This window comes from Portunus trituberculatus, chromosome 33, assembly GCF_017591435.1.
Source record: "Portunus trituberculatus isolate SZX2019 chromosome 33, ASM1759143v1, whole genome shotgun sequence".
Classification (NCBI taxonomy): Eukaryota; Metazoa; Arthropoda; class Malacostraca; order Decapoda; family Portunidae; genus Portunus; species Portunus trituberculatus.
This window is the reverse complement of record NC_059287.1, coordinates 8,733,501-8,752,824: the sequence shown is the minus strand read 5'-3', so window position 1 is coordinate 8,752,824 and position 19,324 is coordinate 8,733,501. Positions and strand designations below refer to the sequence as shown.

Genomic DNA, 19,324 nt, shown 5'->3' with positions numbered 1-19,324 from the left:
TTCACATTTCATCTCTTGCTAAAACAGCTTCTATGAAGTTACGCATTCTGCGGCATCTCTGCCAGTTTTTCTTGCCCCTCCAACTGCTATCTCTATACAAGGGCTTTATCTGTCCTTGTATGGAGTACTCTGCATGTTTGGGTGGGTTCCACTCACAAAGTTTTATTAATAAAAGATAGGGTGGAATCAAAAACTTTTCATCTCATCAACTTCCCTTCTCCAACTGACTGTCTTCAGCCTCTTTCTCACCGCCGGAACGTTACATCTCTTTCTATCTTTTTGTTGCTACTTTCATGCTAACTGCTCTACTGATCTTTCCAACTGCATGCCTCCCTTCCCCCCTCCTCAAACCTTGCTGCACAAGAGTTTCTTCTTCCTCTCATCCCTATTCTTTCCATTTCTTTAATGCAAGAGTTAACCAGTATTCTCAATCATTCATACCTTTCTCTGGCAAATTCTGGAATTCCCAGCCTGCTTCTATGTTTCCATCTTCCCACAACTTGACTTCTTTTAAGAGGGAGGTCTCAAGACATTTGTCCCTGTTTTCTGGCTAACTTCTATGTCATCTTTTTGGGAACTTGCAACTTAACCCATTAGTGCCCAAGCATACTTTAAAGGACATGAATAGTGTTCTTGATTTTATGTCTCTCACACCATTTGGAATAAAGATAGGAAAGTACAATTTGTTTCACAAACAAACGGAGACTTGTGCTTCCTCTAATGCACATTAAAGAAAATGAGAACTCATGGGAACCCTATGCTGGAGGACAGTAAAGTGACAGCTTCTCTGAAAGATGGAAGGTGGCTGTGGTCGCAAGAATCTTGTCTACAAAACAAGCTAAGCATATACACTTTCCAGTATGCTTTATTTTTTAGGAATATCTTAAAAGGTGTAAGATTGTCTGTGTAAAAACAATTTTTCAAAATATTTACATTTTCTTGTTATACATAGAGAGTGAATATTGGACGTGCTTTAAAGTACGCGTGGGCACGGTCCCTAAGAAGTTGTGTAAATTCGAAAATATGTATATTCTGTGTAGTATTTACTTATTTCACTGATAATTTTATGGTTTTGTGTCTTGCTTTCTTTAGATATACCAATAATGACACATTACTAGTGATAACTATTAAGTCTAAGACAAGATTATTGAAATAAGGAAATAGGCTATACTCGGCTTCAACTACAACTAGTCTTCAACAAATACAAATCTATACAACTGTTGCTATGATTATCTTACACTATTAATTAACAATTAAATTGTTAATTATTATCATTATTATTATTATTATCATTACTATTATTATTATATATCTGTGGTGAAATGGTACAGCAGTTAGAAGACAAAACATATCTAATAAATCAGAAAAATGTAACAGAATATTATATATATATATATATATATATATATATATATATATATATATATATATATATATATATATATATATATATATATATGTGTGTGTATATATATATATATATATATATATATATATATATATATATATATATATATATATATATATATATATATATATTAGTGTAGCCAGGAGTAGATTCTCTTGTTTGCAGACGATATTGAAGGCGTGAGCAACTTCAGCATTGTTCAGTTTTTGCTGAGCTTTCTCTATTTGTCTTATTAATTCTTTGTTTTGAGCAGTAAGAGCCCCGATGAGCTGTCCAAAAGTAGAGTTGTTTGCAATGTTTCGTTCCTTTTCATGGAACATCTTCAGGCAGAATGAGTGGGAGTAGTGATCGTGGTGATATTTATACCCTCGTGGGTGGGTCAGTAGATGACGTGCTGCAACCTGATTGGTTGATTCAGTGCGTGGCCTGGCGGCGTGTGTCGGCCGTGGTATCAAGCCATGTAGGTCTTCTTTTTTGTGTGGGTAATATCTGAAGGTCTTGTGTTTGTAGATTCATGGCTGGTCTATCTTGTGCTATGTATAGTGATTCCAAGAAGAGTAGGCGGCGTGGGTCCCTTTCGCGGTCGATGATAGTGGTGTTATTTTCCAGATGTTTCCTTGTAGCGGTAGTTTTATGTGATGTGTTGTAGTGGTTCTTGATTGTTCCGTTCTGTAGGTGGCAGGTGAGTCTCCTTGACAATGTTGTCCTTGTCATCCCAATATATGTTTGAGGTCCACAGTCCTCAATTTTGCAGGCGTGTTTGTAGATGACATGATCTTCTTGTAAAGGAGTTTTCTTCATTCATTCACTCTTCACTCATTCTGCCTGAAGATGTTCCATGAAAAGGAACGAAACGTTGCAAACAACTCTACTTTTGGACAGCTCATCGGGCTCTTACTGCTCAAAACAAAAATTAATAAGACAAATAGAAAGCTCAGCAAAAACTGAACAATGCTGAAGTTGCTCACGCCTTCAATATCGTCTGCAAACAAGAGAATCTACTCCTGGCTACACTAATATATATATATATATATATATATATATATATATATATATATATATATATATATATATATATATATATATATATATATATATATATATATATATATATATATATATATATATATATATATATATATATATATATATATATATATATATATATATATATATATATATATATATATATATATATATATATATATATATATATATATATATATATATATATATATATATATATATATATATATATATATATATATATATATATATATATATATATATATATATATATATATATATATATATATATATATATATATATAGGGTGTATCAAAAAAAAAATTCCGATATTTTTTGGCAACACCATAAAACTTGCTAAATGGTGAGAAAATACACGTGTTAAAATTTGAAAGCTCTACGATAATGGGAATGCATCGCGCATTTAGGTCAAAGTTTGTGAAATTAGGGAAAAAACACATATTTTTGGAAAACTGCTATAAAGTTCAATATATCATTTTGAACTTCGCAACACCTGCTAAAATAAAATTTTGAGTCCTCTTATACCAGTAAAAAAGTTTCAGTCAAATGAGACAAATGCAATGTATCACGCATTGCACATGAATAAGAGGTATTGTCCTCATAATACTCCCTGATGAGCTTTCACCATGACTCCTGCTCCCTGAGTGATATATGCTTTTCAGAGGGTTGGGCCTACACAGTGTGTGCGTTTGTATGTATGTTTAGGTGTGTGTGTTACACACTCCCACTCCCAGGAAAGAACCAGTTTGTTGGTGGCCGCCTTAGTGAGTGGGTGTATTATTTGTGTTGCGTCCAGCTTGTCATTTCTTATTGGTAATGTCTACCGATAAACAATTAACACTAAGGTCAAAATTAGTGTGTCCTCTCCTGGGAAAGCCTGAGGACATAAAGTACAATGAACTTCCTACAAAAGAAAATGTTTTGAAGTATTATCTATATTTAAAAGGAGAGTCAAAAATTCAGAAGCCTACTGGCTTACATCCCCTTGTTGTTGATGCAGTCCTCCAAGTATGGCAGACCAGTTCCATACCAACTGTTTCTAAACCTCGTGTGATGGCTCTTCTGAAGAAACAACTCAAATCTTATCAAAATTTGAAGAAGATCATTAACCGAAAAGATTCTAAAGAATTCAAAACAAATTTGCATCATTTAAAAATAATATTTCTTCATTATTTGATATCTCATATTGCAAATGCACAGATTTCTCAACTTGTAGATGTCCCAAAGAAAAAAAAGTACCCATCAAGGAACGGGACTTCTTATCTGATCAAAGATCTGTCAGGAAAATGTACATTGGATCAATTGATCAACAAACAACTGCATCAATGGAAGCGTCACAGCAGAGGAGGTTGAGAGACATAAGTCACCCAAAACCAACATCACAATCAGGTGACAATACTGTACTGGTATCATCTTCAAGCACATCTCCCAGTGAAGATTCCTCTGATGATTTTGAGAAAGATCTTCCCCCTTGGCATAGGGGCAAAAAGAGCAAGAAACATTCTCAGAGAAAATCTTTGCCAAATTTTGCAATCGCATGTGATAGGACTGGAGTATCTTCAAGAGCAGCAGCAATGATAGTTACAGCAGCTTTGCATGATATTGATGAAGAAACTGATGATATTATTGACAAAAACAAAGTATCAAGAGAAAGACAACGGGCACGAGAGCAAAGTTTATCTTCTAGTGAGTGTGGTAACGTCACAAGCATATACTTTGATGGCAGAAAAGATAAAACTGTTATGATGATAAAATCAGAAAGCAAAAGAGCAAGAACAGAAGTGACAGAGGAACACATCACAGTGCTATCAGAACCAGGTAGCAAATACATAGGCCATTTTTCAGTATCCAGTGGTTCAGCAAACAATATTGTAAATGGTCTTTATGATTTTTGCATTCAGAAGAAAATCGATGTCAACAAAATTGATTCAATAGGATGTGATGGCACAAATACAAACGTAGGTTGGAGAGCAGGAGTCATAAGAAAATTTGAAGAAAAGCTGGGAAAGCCATTGCAATGGATTGTTTGTCAACTTCACAGTAATGAATTACCATTAAGACATCTATTAATTCATTTGGATGGAAAGACTAGCGGTCCTCGTCAATTTACAGGACCAATCGGAACAGCACTTTATGAAACAGATTTTGAAAACCTCCCTGTTATTGACTTTGAGCCAATTTCGGCCGATGCTATTGATATCAACCAAGAATACATCTCAGACTTGTCGTCAGATCAGAAGTACCTGCTGCTAATGTATCAGGCTGTGTCTTCAGGTTCATGTGAACAATCACTGGCATCACAAAAACCTGGGAAAATGGCTCACTCTCGCTGGCTGACAACTGCATCTAGAGCACTGCGATTATATGTTTCAACAGAAAATCCATCAAACAATTTGACACTAGTAGTACAATTCATTATGCTGGTCTATACACCAATGTGGTTCAAAATTAAATGCCACAGTGACATTACATACGCACCTTTGCACACTTTTGAGACAATAAGTAGATGTCAAAAACTACCATTGCAAGTCAGAGATGTAGTTATTCCCGTTATTGAGCGGAATGCTTATGGTGCTCACCATGAAGCTGTCCTCGTTGCAATGATATCTGGGACAAATGATGCATACAAAGAACTTGCATGGAGAAGGATCCTTAGAAGCAGGGAAGAAAAAGCACCAACTGGACGCATCCGAACATTCAGAGTTCCTAAGCTGAACATCAATGCAAGCAGCTATATTGATCTTATCAACTGGAATGATACATGTCGTTCAGAGCCACCACTGACTGTATCTATATCATCAAATGAAATCAAAGAAATGATCACTACCAAGAACTTCAGCTTTGAATGTCCAAAATTGCCCTGTCACACTCAAAGTGTTGAGCGTCACATCAAGCTCGTGACAGAGGCTTCTTCATCTGTTTGCGGGCAGAGCAACAGAGAAGGGTTCATTCAGAACAAACTAAAATCAAGGGCAGCAATGCCACAATTCAACACGAAGTCTCAGTTTAAGTCAGTTTTGTAAATTCCATCAGTAATGGTTGCGTGGTTGGGATGGAGCATAGGGTGGGACTCGACACTGCCACCTCCTCATGGTGAGTCCTGGGATGCTTCACTGCAAATTACTAAAAAATAAATAAAAAAAAAAAAAAAAAAAAAAAAAAAAAAAAAATGCAGTAAAGTATGCAAAGAGCCAGTTCTCATTCAGAAATAAGAATTAATCTCATCAAATAACATGTTTTGCATGAAAACTAATGAAATTCATTTATGTGTGAGAAGGGAAATTACACAAATTCTGCTGAAATTAACAATATTGATGTGCAATGCGCGATGCATTGCACTTGTCTGATTGACTGAAACTTTTTACTGATATAAGAGGACTCAAAATTGTATTTTAGCAGGTATTGCAAGTTCAAAATGACATAATGAACTTTATAGCAGTTTTCCAAAAATATGTGTTTTCCTAATTTCACAAACTTTGACCTAAATGCGCGATGCATTCCCATTATCGTAGAGCTTTCAAATTTTAACACGTGTATTTTCTCACCATTTAGCAAGTTTTGGCGGGTGTTGCCAAAAAATATCGAATTTTTTTTTTGATACACCTAATATATATATATATATATATATATATATATATATATATACACAGTAAAACCTCAGCTCACGACCATAATTCGTTCCTAAATCCTGTTCGTCACCCGATTTGTTCGTCCCCTGAATCAATTTTTCCCATAAAAATGTATTGAAATACCATTAATCCGTTCCAGACCAAAAAAATATATATACTTTTGTCCATGAAACCGATTCAAAATAGACCTTTAATGTATATTTTTTTTTTATTTTATTTTATTTTATTTTATTTTTATTTATTTTATTTATTTATTTATTTTTTTTTTTTTATTTATTTATTTATTTTTTTACGGTAAGGCCTATAGCGCCTGTAGGCACACTTGAAGAGGTAAACTCTGGAACTCTCTACCTGTGTCTGTATTTCCACCTGCCTATGACTTAAACTCTTTCAAAAGAGGAGTGTCAAGACACCTCTTACGTTAACTGGACCCTCCTTTTAGATTTTTTTGTTTTTTCTCTTTCTACTTCATCTTAACAGGGCCTGGCAACCAGCGGGATTTTTTTTTTTCCAACACTTTGTTTGCCCTTGGCCAGTGCCCTTGTAATGTAAAAAAAAAAAAAAAAAAAAAAAATGGGAAGCGCTGTTCAGCTTCCGCCCATTAGTCGCGCAGGCAATTTTATTTATAGTGGTACCCATATTAGGGCCCATATCACCACCCAAGCTCATCTTGAGTGTAACCACCTAGAATCTGGGTATCATGGTGACATGTAGGTAACTTTAAACCACTCGACAAATGGCAAAGTGTTTTAAAGCTGTACGTTGGTGGGATTCGAACCTACACATGGACGTCTGCCCGATCCCACGCTCACCACCTTATCCACTACGCCACCCCATAAACGAAATAATTATAAAAAGCCTAAATTGTTTTACTTACCTAAATGCTATCAAAATGATAATAAAATTAATAAAAAAAAAAGGTTATTTACTTGAGAGACTGCACGTTGATGGCATGATGGAATGAAGGAGAGGAGGATGGGGAGGAAGACAGACAAGATCCGAGAAGACAGTCATGAGAGAGGACTTTGGATGTGCGCAGCGTGCCAGAGCTACACAACAGCTGTGTAGCTTCACAAGTCAGTGCCGCTATGTGGGGCCCCGTTATAGTGAACATCGACGTGGGAAACATGGAAAGATTGCCAGTCTTCATCTCTGCCTTTAGAAGACCCTTGCCTGCAGGGGATTGACTTCCTCACGCATGTGGGAGCAAGTTTGGACTTCTAAGAAGAGAAGTTAAAGGTATGTGGCCAGGAAGTTCCTTTGATCCTCGGAGGTGATGCTCAAGTGTGAGAGGAGCGGGCAGTAGGGCGGTGTTCCTTGCCAGGCAAGCAAGGAAACAACTGCGATGGATGTGCCACAATCTGCAGTACCTGGACATGGCCAGGATGATGATGACAGCAACGCTGAGAGCCACCAGAGCAGCGAGGATAAAGCCGAGGAAGCTACAGTAGAGCGCGCCGGTAACATCACCATGCCCAGGAAAAACAGGAGAAAATCGTGGTGGCACGGAGATTATGTTATGTAATATTTTTCGTATGTTCCTGTTTCTATTTTCTTTTGTGCTTATGTTTTGTTTTAGATTGACAGTGGAACAAGTACTCTCAATGTTAGAGGAAGATCCATCCATTAGATCGACTAACATCGTCCTTCTCCCTCCTAATGAAGACAACACTATCAGTGACAAAGACAGTGATGACGACAAGGAAAGTGGACCAAAAGATCCAAATCATGTGGGTAGACGGCTGATGAACCAGCAGGCGGAGCTGGAAACCCATCACACCTACAACTCTGACGACGAAATAGACACCTGGACAGAGGAAAAGGATCAGATGGGAACAATGAAGGTGGCACAGGATGAAGCTGTTCTCGATAACATGATGGTGGTTCCTGGACCATCGTCATCAAATGTCTCTTTTGTCCAGGCCTGGCATCTGTATCATAAGGTGGGAATAGTGATGGGCATCAAGGACAATGAAAAGATGCCTCTCTTGAGCTTCATTCGATCATGTGTGGAAATGACAATAATGCTCCATGGTGAGAGCAACACCAGTCGTATCCACACACTCCCAACTCTCTCCCCCAGTACTCTGGCAGACGTCAGGAGGGACAGTGGAAACCACATTGTGATCAAGACTCCTGAAAGGAAAAGCGTCTGCAAGCACTGCAAAAGCAGGACCCTCTACAGGTGTTGCAGATGCAATGTGGGACTGCATCCAGACTGCTTTGAGGCCTATCATCAGTGATAACAAGTCTAGTTGTAACTAATTTTTTTGTCAATAAAGGGCATGCCTTTTTCAGGTGCATTGCAATGCTAGTATTATCCTTACATGCTTTCATGCAATTTTGTTAGATTTCAATCTAAGCTGAAGAAATACTACAGTAATAAATAAAGGAAAAAAGTAAAAAAAAATTTGATATTGTTATTTTCCTATGTTGGATTAATGAGGTTCACTATATTTCATTATATATACAAACTTCTAGCATTTCCTTTTAGGTTTCATACAAAGTTTCATTTTACAGGCTTATTCAGGGACAGTGCCCATGCGTACTTTAAAGGACGTGTTTGTTTCGCCCATTTCCGAATGGGCTTTTCACAAATTTCTTTTTTATTTGCATTCCTAATCCCATAGACATCATTTGTACAAAATTTCACTAAAAAATTCAAACGGGATCTATGGCCGGACATTAATGGGTTAAGAAAGACATATAAATGGGTTTTTTTTTTGCTTCAATATACAAGACACTAACAAATATCAGGATGGTGTTCAATTACATGGATAAGAGTATAATGAAAAGATCATCATAACCACTACGATAAGACCTAGACAAAAATATGCAGCAGTGGCATGGTCACCATATACAGTATGCAGAAGGACATTAGGAAAGTACAAAAAGAATCTAAAGGATTGCTACAAAGCTAGTGCCAGAAATAAAGGATTTTCCCTTTGAAGAAAGAGTGAAGGAAATGGAACTAACAAGTTTGAAGGGAGAGAGGAGACCTAATCACAATGTATAAGACAGTAAACCATATGAAAAAAATAGACAAGACTTCAAGAAAATCATGAAAAGCCAGTGTTTGAGGAACATTAAAAAGTTTAGTTTTCCATATACAATGATGAACATCTGGAACGGCTTCAGTGAAGACATTGTAGCAGCAGAAAGTGTGCATAAATTTAAGGAAAAGTTGGATAAAGTAGATATGAAGACAGGTAACTATAAGCCCAGCTCAAACCCTGTAATATACAACTATAATCTGACCGGGCTTAATTTACGGCTGTGATGGGGCGAGGGTAGCTCTACAGCACTGCCACGTTTCCCCAAAATGTGATGTGAAATGGAAGTTATTGGTGTACAAGGCATCACAAATACCATCAATTCAGATGTATAAAATTTTGACGTGTATATAGATGGCTGAATCAACAGTAACCATCATATGCATAAAAAAACTATATAGTACCATACAAACATGGCATACATATTCAACAGTGTTGCTGATATCAACTGTAGTAATTTATAATGGTACTTAGCGTATGTTTAGGGTGTGTAATAATATCAGCGTTACAGATACGAGTATAAGATAATGAGCATGGAAAAAAGAGAGAGAGAGAGAGAGAGAGAGAGAGAGAGAGAGAGAGAGAGAGAGAGAGAGAGAGAGAGAGAGAGAGAGAGAGAGAGAGAGAGAGAGAGAGAAACAGTATAACAGTAGTGAAAACGTGGCAACACTGTACAGAGACGCTCGCCCGCCCCACGGCTGTAAATTAAGGCTGGTCAGACTATAGGTAAAAACTAACCATTTTTGAGTGAGAGATGAGGCGTCCTCCCATTTCTCTTAGGTGAAGAACAACTTGTACCAGCCTCTCCTTCATATCTACCACTTCTTGCTCCACTTGGTGCTGCAGTTTCTCTAGACTTGTGCTTTGATCCAACAATCCCTGTAAGGTAAAAATGAAGTGGAAATTATGTAAATTCTAGTGATAAGGCAGAGCTGATGGAAAAAATCTAATGGATATGAGGCATGTAAAGAGTGAGGATAAATGAAAATGAAGAGGAATCAATGTGGCAATAAGTTCGAGATGAGAGGCAAAAATAAGATGAAGTACATAAATAAGTTACAGAAAATCAGATAATCTGCAAGAGAGAGAGAGAGAGAGAGAGAGAGAGAGAGAGAGAGAGAGAGAGAGAGAGAGAGAGAGAGAGAGAGAGAGAGAGAGAGAGAGAGAGAGAGAGAGAGAGAGAGAGAGAGAGAGAGAGAGAGAGAGAGAGAGAGAGAGAGAGAGAGAGAGAGAGAGAGAGAGAGAGAGAGAGAGAAACACACTTACCTCCATATAGTTCTCAAACTCCATGTGAAGAAGATGGGCAGACTTCCCCAAAGACTCCACTTTCCCTTTTAGTTTCCACATTCTCTCCTTTATTTTCATCAGTGCTGAGAATCTCTGTGCTGCTGCACCCTTAAGGAGTGGCAGTTTGGGTGCTGCTGTGGTGCTCTTTGGTTTGGGACCTATTGTGCTGTGAGGTTTCTCATTAGCCTCTATTTCTTGCATTGTGGCTTTCAACTGATTAGTAAAAATAAAGTAACACATTTCTAAGCTCATCAGAGTCTTATTATAACCTTTAACTTTGATTTTCAGATGGTTCTCCTCCTCCTCCTCATCTTCATCTCCTTTATAATAATCATCCACCATCATTTTCTCCATTTTATCCATATATTTATTAACTTCCTCCTCCTCTTCTTCCATCATCATTTGTCCATTGTCTGTTCTCTCTTCTTCATTTTCCTTCTTTTCTTCTTCCACAGTGATTGCTCTTCTCTCTCTTTGCAGAGAGAGAAGGTTATGATGCAGAGCTCTGTTGATCTTCTCCAAACTGTAGACCTGCCTCTCTAATTTCTCCTCTCTCTCCCTCTGCACCTGTGTGAGAGAGAATAAGATAAATCAAAATAGTATGAATACTGATTTTATGATCTTTCTTCATTTTCTTCATATGAATGAGAGAGTGAGAGAAAAGGAAGTTGGATTAAATTTACATACTTTAGAATTATAAATAGATGATTTTAGAGAGAGAGAGAGAGAGAGAGAGAGAGAGAGAGAGAGAGAGAGAGAGAGAGAGAGAGAGAGAGAGAGAGAGAGAGAGAGAGAGAGAGAGAGAGAGAGAGAGAGAGAGAGAGAGAGTCCTTACCTCTGCTGCACAGGACACCAGTCCTCTCTGTCTGTCCAGCATCAGTATCACTTGCCGGTAATTGTCAAACTCCTCTTTCACCTCCTTCACTTTCCTATGCATTTCCTCCCTCTCACTCTCAACTTGCTGCAAAGGAAATGGAGGAAAATTATTGGGGTATTTCTCTTTTTATGTATTTCAATTTAGTTTCTTCTTTTTCTAGATTGTAATTGTTGAGAATTTGATTACTACTACTACTACTACTACTATTACTACTACTACCATTATTACTATTACCACTATTACTATACATCTCCTCTCTAGTTTTATGCTTGCTTGGTTCATTTGCTAACTGAAATATAGTGGAATCTTGATATATAAGCCCACCATCTTGCAAGTAATTCAAGATATGACCTGTAGCTTGGTAAATTTTTTGTATTGACTTCTGAGCCAAAACTTGAATTACAAGCTAGCTCCATGTACGACACTACAATTTGGTACAGCTAACGCCCAGCATCCCTTGTCCGACGCGTTCACCTCCCATGGATTTTTTTTCCCACATGGAAGCATTTCTTGTGGTGTACTAGCATTTTGTGCTTTTTGTTCAGTCATTTAGGCAAATTTCTTATATTTGACCATGAGTCCTAAAGTGGTACTATGAAATGACATCCATTTCCAAAAAATTCTGAAAAGGAGAAATTAAATAAATCTGCTAGGACAACCTCTTTATAAAGTGCTTTGCAGATGAAAAATAGGAAACCATGACAAAAAAAAAGTAAGAAAGCAGTAAAGAAAATTAAGTTAAGCAAACGTGAAGTAAAAAAAAAAAAATAAATAAGGTAGCCTTTGAGTTCAACAATTAGGAATGGGTATCACTCTGGGTTATTTTCCTCCTACATGCTACCTCAAACGTCAAGTTCAGCCAGCATCCGCGACAGCTAGCAGACACATAACACACATTTCTTTACATTCATCTCTTGCACCAGGAACAGTAGACCTCTTAAGACAACATGGTTCTATTCAAGAATTGTCACTGCACCACTACTATATGCCCACTGAAATGAGCTGAAAGATAAGAAAAAAAGGCATGTGTGGAGGCAGCAGTGGTTAGCAAGGAAAGACCAGTTTGAGATTGCCAGCTTGCTTTTCTTTTCATTTCATTCATGTGAAATCATTACTTTATTGCAAATTATGCAATAAGTAAAATAATCATGGTCAGCTGTTTTTTTTCTCAACAATTTACCTACATAAAATGTCATTTGACTGAATTTTGCTGCAGTGTATCTGATTCTTTCCCAAACATTGCACACTGCAAAACTGCTCCAACACTCAGAGTAAAAGTGCTGGAGATCGGCAATACCCACCAAATTCTTGGGGGGGTTGAAAGAAAAATAGCCCAGTGTGATAACCCCTTTGGAGTAGGAAAGTTAAGTTCAGGAATTACTTGAGAGTTTATGGCAAATGAAAGTATCCAAAAAGACATGAAATAAAATAAATTCCTCCCATCCTCTGCACCTACCTCCTCTGCCATCCACTTCTGCTGGCATCTAGTCGTCTAATCTCTGAGATAGATAGACTTTATAAAACCTTTTTATCCATTTATTTCTTTTATAATTCTAATATCAAGAAAGCTATAAACTTAATGGTGGAATGTTGGCACTTTATCAATATTGCTACGGTGAAACATGGATGGAGAGAGGTTCTCACATGGATCAAGATAGAAACAAGTGGTGGTGAGCTCAGTGCAAAATATGGGAGAGAGAGTGTAGTGCCAGCTATGGACTCCCTACTCCAGATGGCTAGAATGTTACTCATCAGTCGATATGACATTGTAAGTGGTACAAATCTAGATCTTACTGAGTCTTGAGGCAGCATACATGACACTGATCCTAAGTAAATAAGACCAATACTTGAGGCCCCACCCACAAAAGAGGGATAGCCCTCAAAAATGCCAGTTTTGAGTTATGGCCGGGAACTCATCGATAAAGGGTGTAAAATTGTTGTGGAAGTGTCGACATCACAATATTTGACCTTCCTGATGGCAAAATTAATGTTCAAAGTCGGGAAAGTTGGTGAAGAAATTTGGCCAAAGTATCGGAACACACACCGCGGAGCCGTCGAGCAGAACGCACGCATTCTGAGCAGCTCGCTGAGATTACTTCAAAAGGAGTTGGACCACAGGCTTAGACGTATGTACAGGGGAGAGGGGGCCATAGGTTCTCCTATCTCCAAAGGAAATAAGTGTTAGACCACATATAGATAATGAACAACGAGAGAGAGAGAGAGAGAGATGGAACCAAGTAGCGCTGCCAGGCGGAACCAAAACATACGCCGAGTGGGAACCAACGCATTATAGAAACCCCTATAGGTTTAAGAAAACTGACTGATAATAGTATGGATAAGGATTTCTCTGGTTTCCGGGATGAACGAAGTAATATGAGAAGACTTGTTAATGTAGAAAGAGAATTAAGATACATGAAGGAGGTGATGACCAGTTTTATGGATAAACAAGACCGACTGCTTGCAGAAAACACAGCCCTGAAACTAAGAGTAACTGAATGTGAGAAAGTAAGTGAAATAAACCAAGAATAGAAAGAGGAGATTCTAGAAATAAGGAAACAAAATGATGTTCTTAAAACAATATGTCAAAATTATGAAAGCTCTCTAAAGAACTTGCAGGATAAAGTGCAGCACGGGATTACAGACAGGGTAGAAGGTGGTCTAGGTGATAACAAGTTGAAAGAATTAAGAAATGGATGGAAACAAGAGCAAGAAGAGGAAAAAGTCAAATTTTAAGAAGTCGTAAGGAGGCAAATTCAGGAGAACACCAAAGTCGCTGTAATAGAGATTATCAAGGAGAAGGAAGATTTAGTGCGAGATGCAGTGGACAAGAAAAAAAAGCTTTGTGATTTATGGGAGGAGAGAAAAGAAAAATCCAAATAAATTCACAAGAGAACGTGAAGAAAGGGAAATGGCCAAAACAGTTATCAAACGAGTACAAGACAGCACACAAGAATTTCACCAGGAGGTAGAGGAAGTGATTAGACTGGGAAGGTACAGTGAAGGAGGAAAGAGACCAATGAAGGTGAAAATGAGATCTCAAGTGGCTGTAGAGGAAATTATGGCTAGAAAAGGGAAGCTGGCCGATGATGTCGATCACAAGGAAATATGGATAAAAAGAGATATGAACCTAGAGGAAAGGGAAAAGGAGAAAGTGCTAAGAAGTGAAGCTAAGGAAAAAAAAACGACAAAAGGACAGAGATAGAGAAGAATTTTTACTGGAGGGTTCTGGATATGAGACTAAAGAACTGGTACCTACGAAAAAAAGAGGAGGTCGTGGAGGAAGTAATAAATTAAGAGTGATTTATACTAACATAGATGGTTTGTTATCAAATATATTGGAAGTAAGGAATTATTTGAAAGAGAAAAAGCCAGATGTAATGTGTATCGTTCAAACAAAACTGAAAAAAGAGATCCATGTCAACTTTAAAGAGGAAGAATATAATACCTGGAGGAGGGACAGGAAGGATAAAGGGGGAGGAGGAGTGCTGACAATGGTTCGTGATAACATTTGTGTGGAGGATGTGCAATATGGAGAGGATAAAGTGGAAGTATTGGGAGTAACAATCAGAACAGAAGATTTATAGAAAAGAAAAATTATAGTCACTTATGTTCCACCAAAGATTAATGCATGGGGATCAGAAAAGCATAAAGATATTCAAAGAGAGGCAATAAAGTGCCTAGATAACATGATAAGAAGAGATAGAAGAATACTCTTTGTTGGAGACTTTAACTGTAAAAAAAATAAACTGGAGAGAGATGGAAGTAATGGAAAATGCCGGGCAGTGGAGTGAGAAAGTGTTACAGCTAACTATGGTTAATACAATGGACCAGTGGGTGGAGGAGTCCACAAGGTACGAGTACAGGGGGGAAGAAGAACCATCATTGCTTGACTTAGTCTTCACAAAGAAATCAGAGTCCCCTCCAATCATACAATACCTTAGTCCAATAGGGAAAAGTGATAATGTGACAGTAGAGATACAAATGCAGGAGGAAGACGAGATAAGTTACAGAGAGGACTATAAAGGAGAGAGATTAAATTATGCAAGAGCGAATTTTGAAAAATTAAAGAGATATTTTGCTGATATTGAGTGGAGTAATATCATGTGCAGGAAGACTGTACAAGAGAAATATGATATATTCTTACAAAAATACTATGAAGGAGTAAAAAAGTTTGTACCTGTTTATAGAGTTCAGAAAAAAAATACATGTATGGTACAATGCTAGATGCATAAAAACAAAAGAGGCAAAGGATAAAGCGTGGAAGAAACTTTTAAAGCAAGGAAATGACTATAATAGTCGGTAGTACAAAGATACTAGAAAAGAACATATTAGAATAAGAAGAGGAAGAAAGAAAGTTTGAGAAAGATGTAGTGGATAAAAACAAGGATGAACCCAAACTTTTCTGCAAGTTTATAAACGGCAAAACAAAGAATAAGGAAACAATTGAAAAAAAAATTAAAGAAGGAAAGACATACCAAACAGAGAAAGAAATGTGTGAAATAATGAATGAAAGCTTCAAAACGGTATTCACTGAATATGATGATTTCACAGAACCTAATAGGACATTAAATTGCCAAGGATTACAGCAGATTGCAGTGCACAAAGAGGATATTGGAAGATTACTGGACAGGTTGGAAGTCAGAAAAGCAATGGGGCCAGATGGTGTATCAGGCTGGGTGTTAAAAGAATGTAAAGAGCAAGCAAGCACTGGAGCCAATTTGGAAAATAATTAAAAGTTCAATAAATGAAGGGAAAGTTCCACTAGAGTGGAAGAGAGCCAATGTAATACCGCTATTTAAAGGAGGAAAGGCAACTGAACCACTAATCTACAGACCAGTGTCACTTACAAGTGTCGTAGGGAAGTTATGTGAAATAATTATCAAAGAAAAGTGGGTTAAATTTCTAGAAGAGGAGCAAGTCATATTGAACAGACAATTTGGATTCAGAGGCGGTCAGGGCGGTCATGTGTATCAAATTTAATAAGCTTCTACTCCAGAGTTATTGCAGGACTTGAAAACAGAGATGGATGGGTAGACACAGTATACCTGGACATCAAAAAGGCATTTGATAAAGTCCCTCACGGAAGACTTCTTTGGAAACTAGAGAACATAGGATGACTGCGCAGTGCGCATGGAACCTTGCTCGAATGGACAAGAGATTATTTGAAGGATAGGGAAATGAGAACTGTGATCAGAGATACATACTCATCTTGGAGTAAAGTAACTAGCGGAGTGCCACAAGGGTCAGTGTTAGGCCCCATTATGTTTCAAGTTTACGTAAACGACATTCACATTGGGATAAAAAGCTATATGAATTTATTCGCTGATGATGCAAAGTTGCTAAAAGTTATCAAAACCAGAGAGTACTGTCTGCTGTTACGGGAAGATTTAAACAAGATCTATGAATGGAGCAAGAAGTGGAAATTGGAGTTTAATGCCAAGAAATGTCACATAATGGAACTAGGAAAGAGTAAGAGAAGACCAGTATGGAACTATTTAATGGGACAAGAGCAAATAACTAAGACTGAAGAGGAAAAAGATCTTGGAGTGATCATACAAGAAAATCTGAGCCCTGATAAACACATAAACAAGATATTTGGACTATCATATAAGATGTTGACTAATATAAGAGTGGCATTTCATTATATATTTTTTTCTTTTTTACCGTAAGGCCTATAGCGCCTGTAGGCACACTTGAAGAGTGTATGGGAAGCAATGTTCAGCTTCCGCCCATTAGTGGCGAAGGCAATTTCATTTATAGTGGTACCCATATTAGGTCCCATATCCCCACCCAAGCTCATCTTGAGTGTAACCACCTAGAGGCTGGGTATCATGGTGACATGTAGGTAACTTTAAACCACTCGACAAATGGCAAAGTGTTTTAAGGCTGTACGTGGTGGGATTCGAACCTACGCGTGGACGTCTGCCCGATCCCACGCTCACCACCTTATTAAATCCAAGCATGATACGCCCAAGGCTGGAATATGCAGCAGTGGTATGGTCTCCGAGCTCTAAAAAAGATATAAGAAAACTGGAAAGGATACAGAAGATTGCTACAAAGATGGTGCCGGAATTAAAAGACCTCACATATGAAGAACGACTGAAGGAAATGGGACTGCCAACCTTACAAAATAGAAGAGAACGTGGGGACCTAATAATAATGTATAAGATAGTAAATGATATTGAAAAAATAGACAAAGAAGACCTGGTGCTGTTGGCGGAAGAAGATGGAAGGACAAGAGGACATGAAAAGAAGATCAGGATGAGGCAGTGTGTGAAGAATGTTGAAAAATACAGTTTTTCACACAGAACGGTGGAAAAATGGAATGCATTGGATAAGGAAATTGTCGCAACACATAGTGTGCATAACTTTAAAGAAAAACTAGATAGATAGAGATATGGAGACAGGACACTATGAGCCCGCTCGAACCTGTACAATAAAACAAGACACCCATTGAACTTCATATTTGCATCTGCTGTTATAATCAATATAAAGACTAATTCCTATTTCTTATGCTTTTAAATATTTGTCTTGTAAAAGAAGACAATGGTTCACTGGTATCTGACTTGCTACAGGACCAGTGTAGGACCTAAACAGGACATGCAGAGATGATGTGTGTCCTGTACAAGTAGATCACTTTTTTCTAATACAGGATATTTCATTTTGATTTGAATTATGATTTTTTTACTCTGATTTAAATGGACTCAAATCACTTCATTTAAATAATTTCATTAAATCACAACAACCTAGTTAAAATGTCATTATTTATGCCTGTTTGTATATATTTATTTGATTATTTATATATGTATCAAAGTCTCTCTCTCTCTCTCTCTCTCTCTCTCTCTCTCTCTCTCTCTCTCTCTCTCTCTCTCTCTCTCTCTCTCCTCTCCATTTTATTTAGCAAACTCTTTTCTCTTCTTCTCTCACTCACCTCAGAATGCGACATTCCTCTTGCATACTCCTCCACTTCTCCTCCCTCCCTTCCATTTCTTCTCTCAGTCGCTGGAGAGAATTATGGAGGGAATCTCTCTCCTCTTCCCTCTTCTTCATCTCTTGTTTTCTTATCTCCACCTCATCTCTCTCCCTCTCTAGATTCTTGTTGGAGTTGCTAAGTTTCTCCACTTCCTTTTCCAGTTTCCTCCTTTCCTCAATCTGTTTGCTTGTTTCCTCAATCACCTTGTCTCTTTCCTCAATCATGGTACTTTTCTCTACAAATAGGATTGCTTTCTCCTCCATCAGTTTCCCTCTTTCCTCCTCCAAATGATTAATCTCTCCAAGCAATTTGTCTCTTTCCTCCACCATATCATTTTTCTCTCCCATTACTTTTTCTCTTTCCTCCAACATATAACTTTGCTCTTTAATCAGGTTGTGGTTTTCTTCCTTCAGTTTGTTTATTTCCTCCATCAAATTCCCTCTTTCCTCCAAGAAAGCATTTTTCTCTCCAATCAAAACTTCTTTTTCTTCAATCAATTTCTCTTTTTCTTCCACCAGGGCCTTTCTTTCATCTATCATGGTATTTTTCTCTCCAAGGAGGTTTTCTCTATCCTCCAACAATTTCTCTTTTTCCTCCATCAAAATATTTTTCTCCTTAATTAAGAAGTCTCTCTCCTCCAGTAATTTCCTTCTTATCTCATTCATGGTATTTTTCTCTCTAGTCAGGGTTTGTTTTTCCTCTATCAATTTGTCTATTTTTTCCTCCATATTGCTTTTCTCTCCAATCAAGATTTCTCTTTCTTCCATTATGGTATTTTTCTCTCCAATCAGGGCTTCTCTTTCCTCCAACATATGATTTTTTTCTCCAAGCAACTTGTCTCTTTCTTCTACTATGTAATTTTTTTCTCCAATTAATTTCTCTCTTTCCTCCACCATATAACTTTTCTCCCCAATCAGGTTGTAGTTTTCTTCTGTCAGTTTACTTGTTTTGTCTATCATTTTCCCTCTTTCCTCCATTAGAGCATTTTTCTCTCCAATCAAAGCTTCATTTTCCTCCATCAATTTCTCCTTTTCTTCCACCAGGGCCTCT

General features: G+C 37.5%; 1 protein-coding gene across 1 annotated transcript in view; it reads right to left on the bottom strand.

Moving 5' to 3' along the window:
• Nucleotides 1-19,324, bottom strand: part of LOC123512297 (golgin subfamily A member 6-like protein 22) — a 130,191-nt gene that overhangs the window by 52,195 nt on the left and 58,672 nt on the right. The window contains exons 8-10 of the mRNA XM_045268634.1: nt 11,260-11,385; nt 10,404-10,991; nt 9,876-10,016 (exon numbers count right to left, since the gene is read on the bottom strand). Coding sequence (XP_045124569.1) covers nt 9,876-10,016; nt 10,404-10,991; nt 11,260-11,385 — 855 coding nt within the window. The remainder of the gene's footprint in view (nt 1-9,875; nt 10,017-10,403; nt 10,992-11,259; nt 11,386-19,324) is intronic.